The sequence below is a fragment of the Lolium rigidum genome, chromosome 5, assembly GCF_022539505.1.
Source record: "Lolium rigidum isolate FL_2022 chromosome 5, APGP_CSIRO_Lrig_0.1, whole genome shotgun sequence".
Classification (NCBI taxonomy): domain Eukaryota; kingdom Viridiplantae; phylum Streptophyta; class Magnoliopsida; order Poales; family Poaceae; genus Lolium; species Lolium rigidum.
The window spans coordinates 237401809-237411280 of NC_061512.1; the positions used below are offsets into that span (position 1 = coordinate 237401809).

The 9472-nt window shown below is 40.5% G+C and overlaps 1 protein-coding gene across 1 annotated transcript; it reads left to right on the forward strand.

The window, feature by feature from the left end:
• The first annotated feature begins 1185 nt into the window (after positions 1-1185).
• Positions 1186-7627, forward strand: LOC124652350 (MADS-box transcription factor 8-like). The gene is made up of 8 exons (XM_047191371.1): positions 1186-1370; positions 4592-4670; positions 5432-5502; positions 6078-6177; positions 6556-6597; positions 6708-6749; positions 7302-7477; positions 7564-7627. The coding sequence occupies exons 1-8, from the start codon at positions 1186-1188 to the stop codon at positions 7625-7627; spliced, it is 759 nt and encodes a 252-aa protein (XP_047047327.1).
• Positions 7628-9472: the final 1845 nt, after the last annotated feature.

Here is a 9472-nt window from a genome sequence, read left to right on the forward strand (position 1 = left end):
TAATTATCTCTCTCCCCTAATTTTCCGTTGCGTTAAGGAAATACTTTACCATTGTATGTACAAAGTATTAATACCAGTAATCAGATATCAGGTACATACAAGGTAGGTCAAAAAAAAAAGGTGTGTCCTTCATAACAACAAGGTAAAATTACCGAGACAAGGCAAAACGAATAGGGCAACAAGGTGTCGCTTGGGAGCCTTACTTAATTTACTTATACTAACACGTAAGTAGACACTACTAGACAGCAAGTGAGTATGCATGCATGGCCATGTCCTAGCCAGGTAGATCAATTTGACCCGAAAGTAGATATGTTCAGAACACGGAGCACGCACTGGACGCACGCCAATACGGAAGCCGGCCAAGACCATACGGTTCCGGATGAGCTTCCGCGAAACTGCACAGAAAATACCACATACGCACACGCAGCAGGTAGCTAGATCGCGGCAAGTTTGGTTCTGGAGCCAAGACTGACGCGCTCTCGCGGAGGAGCCCCCTGCTGTCTGCGCAAACTATGGTAACCCCGTGCAGCATCACGAGCGAGAGTTCAGTTCACGGATAGGTATAGTATACCAGGTAGGAATGGGAATACATCGACCGACGGATCCCAGCTTTCCGCCGTGCCGGAACGAACGAAGGAGGGCCTTGCCCGAAATCACAACTCCCCGAGGTTCCATCCGGAAAAGCCCCAGACTTTTCTCCCTCCTCCATCCCCACCTTTTCTTTCCCACTCTCTCTCTCCACCTGTCGAGTCCCGACTCGTCCACCCACCCAGAAATGTCAGCAGCCACAGATGAAAAAGGTGGCGAGCGAGCAAGGTGGCGTGTACGTAGTACGAGCCGCGACAGCGACGGACTGATTGATTGGAGCTCATCGCGAGAGAGGGCACGGCGCTCTGCCCGCTCTAGGGTTTCGGGGCTCCCACCATGCCGAAAATGGCAACGAGCCCTAATCACTCCGCACCACCGCGGCCCTTTTAACCCACCTCCCCCCATCCTCCCCACCCCATCCGATCCAGCCCCCTCCCCAGCTTTCCCCTTCTTCTTCCTCGCTCTGCTCTACTCTCCCAGCTGGCTGACTTGGCGGCGGTGGTGTGGGAGCAGCTGCGCGGCGGCACCTCGTGCGGGAGAGGCGAAGCTCTGGAGCTTGCGGCGGTTGTTCCGGAGGGCGGGGCCGGCGGCGGCGGCATGGGGCGGGGCCGGGTCGAGCTCAAGCGGATCGAGAACAAGATCAACCGCCAGGTCACCTTCGCCAAGCGCCGCAACGGACTGCTCAAGAAGGCCTACGAGCTCTCCGTGCTCTGCGATGCAGAGGTCGCGCTCATCATCTTCTCCAACCGCGGCAAGCTCTACGAGTTCTGCAGCGGCCAGAGGTATATTATACCGAGCGAAGCTCTCTGAGCGCGCGCGTAGTGTTTTCAAAGCTAGCTAGCTAGGCGCGCGCATGAAATGGACTCTGCTGGCCGAGGCGTCCAGCAGATCTGGCCGAGCTGGGGGATCTGGGTGGGGTGAGAGACGGCGGATCGATCCGTGTGAGGGCAAGCTCGATCGATCAGGCACCGCGTTTTCCCCCCCGGGAATCAATTGGGAGTGGGAAATCGTTGGGTTTCTTCCAGGGATCAGGGTTTTAGGCTGCTTACTTGCTGCCTCCATCGTCGATCTGCTCGCTAGATCTGCGGATCCGGCTCTCATGGCCGTTGCAAATCCATGGGCCCGATCCGAGAGATGGCGCGCGCGCTCCTTGCGTTTTTTCGTTGGATTTTGCATGCATGGGAGAGCTGTAGCGAATTTAATAAGCAGGGGTTACGTGATTACTGTGCTATTACTGGACCGATCTCCTGATTGGACAGCGTTTTTCCTTTGGGATCTGGTCAAATCGTTGCTCAAAAGTATTTTAGGATGTGAATTTCGCTCTGGTGCTAGCTTCAGCTAGCCATCGCGTCACCTAGATACCGGATCCGTGTGGCGACTGATGGATTCTTAGCATACCCCTGCTAGTTTCTTGCATCGAGGTTCGCAGCATCGTTTATTGCATGCATGTCGTGTCGCTGGTTTGCTGCCGGTTTCCAGGGAGAATTAGTTTTCGATTTTTTTTGAGCTTTCATGTGAGTTATTGCTTGTGTTGTGTGGCTAGCTACCTCAAATCAAGCGATATCAACACCTTCTATATATTCCTTTTTCAGTTAACTGATAAAAAACATTTGCACATTTGTTGACAATAAAATTTTCTGATCCTCGATCCAAGATACAGAAATTCTTTTGCGGTTGTCAAGTTAGTTAGAATGCTTGTATTGTAATAAGCAAGAAAATCTAACCATGTACATGTGTCTTCCCTCACAAAAATTATATAAATAGAAATGGGCATTACTAGTAATGGTCCACACGAGTTGGTTTTCAGGCACACAAAAAATATGTATCCAACTCTGTAGCTAAATCACAACACTGGTCTACTTTCAGACAGGAATATGCCTTAATGAAAATTGATTCATGATCTCTTTTGCCAGGTTAAAAGCATTCGATGTGCCATCTGATTAGATAGAGGAAGTGTTGCTGTTTATGTACAAATATTCCATAACATGAATAGAAGTCAATCCATATACACGAGAATTGGGAAAATGAAGTGAACCTAGTTCGCTTTGGTGGGAAAACATGAGTTGTGGAATGTCACCACACAAGATATCAGCTCCTCAAAATCCACGTAGGCTCCAATTTTAGTTTCCCTAACTAAAAAACATGTAAAAGTGTTTTACGTTAAAAACAAATTGGGCGATATTTTAAATTCCTCATAGATCCAATTTGAGTTTCTCTAATAAAAAATGTAAATGCTTTTTAAAACAAAAAACTGCAAGAATAGGAAAATATCTCAAATTTAAATAGGGCCCTATATGTGGGTATCCCTACATATGATGACATGAATTATGTCTATCACTGTTTGACTAAATGGCAAATCTGTGTTTTTGTGTTTTGTTGAAGTCGCTGACATAGCTTTAATTGGTATAATCTTGGAGTAGTAATGCTTAAATCGTCACTATGTATGTGGAATTCTCTTCACTTATGATATTTTCAGGACAATTTCTCTTCAACTATGGTTTTGGTAATTAAACACTATTTTCTCACAAACAGAACTCATATTCAGTGAGCACCATAGGAAAAATTAAGAGGATTCATATGTGGTGTTTTATGCAGTACTTGATGCCCCATTTCATGCATGCATGCTTTCATCTGATCTGAGATATTCATATTCAAACTTAAGGAAAACATATTATGTTTGCCTGATATTTACAAATCAAAAAAGAACTTTTCCTCATAAATGACTTGTCAGTCCATATCCCTGCTGCATATATTTTTGGTAAAGATATTTCTAACATTTATTACATGTTCAATGTGTATTCAGATTTTGTGTGTGTTTTCACTGTTTTTGCACACCAGTAACTTGATGAGGTGCCATAATAAACTACTATAGTACTGTGCCCAGACCTAGCACCATTTAACTTGATTTTGGCTCCAAAGGCATGATAAGCCAAAGTATGTGGGCTTCATTTTTTGCAAAGCAGGGTAGTGTATTACTCTTCGTAAATGGGTAGTGTTAATAGAGTAGCACTTCCTTCCCATATTAGTTAGATTTACCAACATATGTGGATAAAAGAAATGCTTGATCTGCACTCAAACTTTTTTTTGGTTGTATTGCGTCTAGAATTTTGGGCTATATTGGCACTGTATAATTTTAGAGGGATTCACCTGTTTAATATAGAAGGCTCCTGGGGTAGTCCAGGATAATTAAGGTAATGGTACACAAGATTCCTAGGACTGACTGCGAAGTACATGTAGGGTAATATGCCGGGCTTCAGTTGTCAGCCCAGCTCTCTTGGTCGAGTAGTCTTTTCATTTCAGTTAGAAGAGAATATACTTTTATCAGATGTCACTTCAGAACCTATACGATTGCTACCCAGTGCTCCAGTATTTTATGCTGGCAGATCAGCATATTGTCAACGCCTACCGTAGCTAGCTAGAAGTCTAGAAATCTGCTCAGCAAGCTGAATTCACAGTACGCTCCTCTGAATCTGAAACTTGGTAGTACTCTGACAGTTGGCGATCTCTTGTACTTCTTCTCTTGTTATTAACTCATACTGTTTTATGTTTTATTTCCAGTTGTTTTACTTCTCTGTACATTTACCAAAATCAGTTTATGGAAACATCCTTTGGATGCAGAGGCTGGGGCTATTCCTCCATTTCGAAATTATTTTTTATCAAAATCAGTGAAATTTTAAAGATTATGGAAACATTATCTATGAACATAAATTACCAATGCCAATATAATTAACAGTACCGTGCCCTCAAAGTTGTGGCCTGCCAAGTATATTTAGCAAATTAACGTGCAACCAAAATTTTGTTATAGCCCTATAATATTTATTGCTTTACATTTTTTGTCCCCTTCTCAAGCACCATTTCGTTAGAAGTGGCACACATACCATCTAGCTCCACTTAATTAGGAATCTGCCATCTGTATGTTTAAATTCCACATTTTCAAACACCATGATATTTTTTACTAATATATATCTTTTAATTGGTCCTTGTTCATATTTTGAACTTGTAGCATGCCCAAAACACTTGAGAGGTACCAAAAATGCAGTTATGGTGGTCCAGATACTGCATTGCAGAATAAGGAGAATGAGGTAAGTTCTGTTACTTAGTTCTGATCATTTTTTATGCGTGATAATTTTAGTGGTGAGTTCTGATGAAGCGCATGAGATGAAGTTGTGCTCTAAAATCCTTTTCGTTAAAAGATACCGCTAGTTTGCTGATTTCATTAAGCAACCTAGTTTCAATCTAGTATAAATGGATCAGATTACAAGTGATTTATACCAGTTTACTGACATTTAACTATATATTAGGTAGTTAATAAGTACAAGCAATGTTTACTGCCTACCTCTATGGAACTACACTCCAGAAAAGATCTTGAAGTTCTCTGTGGAATGAGAGCACTGCAGGAACTATGTTGTACAACAACAAGAAAAAACCTTGTTTCAATGTTTTCTTAATTTGAATTTAAGCTTCAAGAGTAAACATATATGCTGGTTTTGATAAGTTGAACATTAATTTCGTGTAGTTCCAATGGTTTATTTTTTTCTTCTACAAGTTTATTAGTGCACATTGTTCTTTCTTTCTGTGTGATACTGCATCTGCACTAACTGAAGATGAACTAGAATCACTTATGACAGAACAAAATGTGAATGATGTGACCATGCATTGAGTTGTCATGAAAGATGAAAATCATGGTCAGATTTTTTTGTTTGTTGAACTAATAGCATTTCATGTAAAGTAAGCTTAGTTTGCTTCAATGGATGCACATATACAAATTGTTGGCTTTATTCCTCTATTGTTTTGCAATTTGTTAAACTATTTTTTTTTTACTGAAGTAGCACTTTTTTTTCAGTTAGTGGCAAGCAGTCGAAACGAGTATCTCAAGCTGAAAGCCCGAGTGGAAAATTTACAGAGAACACAAAGGTAAGTTGCTTACTTAAATTCTTAAGTTTTTGAAAGATGAAGTGTCCCTCTAATCCAACTTAACTTGGAAAAAAAAGTCCAGTGGAAATAGTATAAATAAAGTGTAATCTGAACTTTGAAATAAGATACATTCAGTGAAATAATTTTCTGAAGTCCAAAACTCAATGCTTGCACCTTTTGGCATATTTTATTTGGTTAATTACCAGTGATTCGGAAAAAATGTAGATACTACCAGGAACTAGTTATTGTGACATGAAATTATCTTCTGAAAGGGCAAACCTATAGCATCCTTCATTAGGAATTAAACTTAATGAGCATTCACATTTGTAAGAGGAATGTTTCAAAATCAAAACATATATACACACATTTTTATTACGCACTACTCTCATGGACTGGAATATATCCATATGTCGCTAAGACGATTTACATAGATCGCGATAAGCTCCTAAAAAACAAAATAAAGCCAGGAGAAATATATACATCATATGTTGTAGTCAGTTGCTGTAGTTGTTGTATGTTTTAATTAATTGTGTGGAACTACTTATAATGATCGTCTAACTTGGTGGCAATCACAGGAATTTGCTTGGTGAAGATCTTGGAACACTCGGCATCAAAGAACTCGAGCAGCTTGAGAAGCAACTTGATTCATCCTTGAGGCACATAAGATCGACAAGGGTAATGAACTATTTCTCATCAGACCAAATTCGTTAGGACTTCCCCTTAGCATGCATTTCTGGCACTGGGTATTACCAGTTTTAAAATATCGGTTGCAACTCTGCTAGGTTATAATTATTTACTGAACCGTATTTGTCTGAATTATTTGATACGCCATCATTTTCAGGGATGCAAAGTTGTGCATTAAATAAATTTGATCTCGTAATGTTAACCATCATACAGTCAGACATGTCCTGAAAAACTAGACACAATTTGCTTCAGTCAGCCTGGAGTTTGCTATCGAGTATATGCTAGCTAGCTCTAGCTATCTATACTCATGTTTGGATATTTTGTTGGAACATTTTTACAAAAATTCTGATCAAAATTCTAATCTTGCAGACACAACACATGCTTGATCAGCTCACTGACCTCCAAAGGAAGGTATGCTGTTGACAAAAACAAATAGGCATGAGTTATGTTATTGAATCTTTGTTGCTTTTTCCAGTAAATAGAGCTTACTGTTCCAACAATACCACTGTATGATTTTGCAGGAGCAAATGCTGTGCGAAGCAAACAAGTGCCTTAGAAGAAAAGTAAGTTTCCCTGCCCCTAGCCCCGTACACGTTCAGTTAACTTCTTTCCCACGGATAAAGTTAACTGAATTTCGGTACTTTAGCATGCATCTGGTTTCCTTGTTTTGAAGTTGAAGCCATCTGTACTTATGTTTGGATGTACCTGTCATATATGGTACTACCTGTTTCGAACCTATATATACTGAATGCTGCGAACAGTACACTGTACATAAGTGTCGTCTGGCAGTTGCTTCTTTTGCATATGCTTGCAAACGCAGGCACACCAAGGACGGTACAAACATGTCTACACATCTAAAAATAGTGCAGGTTCATTACACAAACTAATGCTTCAAAGGCCAAACAGAATTCAGTTAGCATATTAATTAGGACATCAGTACATCTGTTGATTTTTGTACTAATGGAATTAGCATATTAATTAGGACATCAGTACATCTGTTGATTTTTGTACTCATGGAATTTGCATCAATGTATTACTTTTTATGCACAGTAAAATGTAAGAAAGTAACTGAATGAAAGATGATTGATCTGTTCATCTGTTTTGGCGAGGAAAAGCTGGAGGAGAGCAGCCAGCAGCAGGTGCATGGCCACCATATGTGGGAGCAGCAGCACGGGGTCAATTTGCTGCTCGGCTACGACCAGCGACAGTCCCCACAGCAGCCGCAACACCACGCCGGCAACGGGTTCTTCCACCCTCTGGACGCCGCCGCCGAGCCCACACTGCAAATTGGGTACGTACGTGTATACAGCTTGCACCTCTCTCTCATCCTGAAACGATGCTGTTAATTACCGTGCTAACATTTCGCAAGTTTTGCAGGTACACTCAAGAGCAGCTGAGCAACTCGTGCGTGACGTCCTTCATGCAGACATGGCTACCTTGAAGACGTAAGGGGGATGTGATCGACCACGATCCAGCAAACTAATAAATACATGCGACGACGACGCTTTACAGTCGTCGCATCCTACCTACGTATATTCCGGCCAGGTAGCGACTATCGCGTCCATAGTTCTGTCTGTTGTGTGATGAAAACTTTTGTGATCGATGTAATGTCAAGACTACTTGCTTTGCTTGATGCCCAAAAGAGTCTGGTAGGAAGGGAGTACGTCAGTGCAGTATCATACAGCCTATGCACTGTATCGTAGGCTTGCTGCTGCGAATAAGTGACGTACAGTCCTGTACCTTCCATGATCCGCGGTGCAAGTTTAGCTGTACCCCGTACGTATGATGATGATGATAATGGATGATGTGATGCTATTAATTGAGTGGCTATATAAAGTCAATTCTACATATAATATTGTTTATATCGTACGGATATCTAGATTAAGTTACAAAAGCATAATATATTATGTATTCCGAAATGTTGTGCTCCCTTCGATCCATATTGCTTGTCACTGATTTAGCATAAGTTATACTAAATATTGTCTAGGAGACTACCAACTTTGTAGTCTATTGTGCGTAAACTGAGAATATGAAGAAATATTTAGCATCAACTGCAAACACCTAATACCAACATCTACAAGCATGTAACCTTCTGAAATCGGGGAAGAAAAATTGACATAAAGTTAGGAGATTTAAATAGCTTTGAGTTTTCAAAAAAACAACAACTAGATATTCGTGATGGACTTTGAGACATGGATGAAAATGGAGCGACCAAGAACAAAAGTGAAGGATGTCTTCCTTAATAGAGGATTGTTTCATGTTGGTGATGGCGAGCAGACGCGGTGCTGGCAGGTTATGTGGCTAGGAAATTCACCATAATTCCAATATCCATCATTATATAATATTGTCTAAAACAAAGATGACTCACTGACACATGTTTTGTCCCAAGCACCGATGAATGTATTTTTCAGACGGCTTTAACGGAGTGCAAATGGATGAGATGTCATATTGTGCCTAGGCTAACAGCTAAAGGAACTTTCTCTTTTTTTCATTCATTAATATTGGGATATTTTTCAGTCAAGTCGATGTATTTAGATTATATGAATGATCATACTAACTTCTTGAGAAAATATTTATGAAAAATTAAGGTACCACTTAAAATCAGGATTTCTGTGTGATTCGTATATCACAAGGTGCTAATTACAAAGAATAACTTTCTCAAAAGAAAATGGCAGGGTACTATGAAATGTTGTTTTTGTGATTAAGATGAAATAATCCAACATTTATTTACATCTTGTCCTCTTGCAAAAATTGTTTGGTGGATTGTACATATAGCCGTAACATCGCAACATGCCACTTCAAAAAAGAAAAAACATCACAACCCCAAATAATATTACTCATTTCTTTGGTAACTGGTTGAGAGGAGTTGGTAACAAAAAAAAAAACTTTAAATCTGACTAGAAGTTTGTGCTTTATTATGGGCTTTATGAACGTACATAATGAATACATCTATAATGTACAAAAAACAACAACTTTATTCATGCAGGTTATACCTATGACTACTCGTTAATGTCATCTTACCTGCAGCCCACTAAGAAACAAATGAATATGGATACTTTGTGCAACCGGCTGAAACTGGGTGCGCGTGGTTTACACATCTAGTGTAGCCGGCATTTTGATCTTAGGGTAGCACATTGATGCTGAGTCATTTCATGTTATTCTACTTTACATGGTTCACATATGTATCGATCCTGTGCGATCCATGATGCGGTCTTTTTTAAACTTGAGCACAAATAAAGTAATAAAACGCCACATGCAATGTATCGATGCAGAGGCCGAAGCGTCA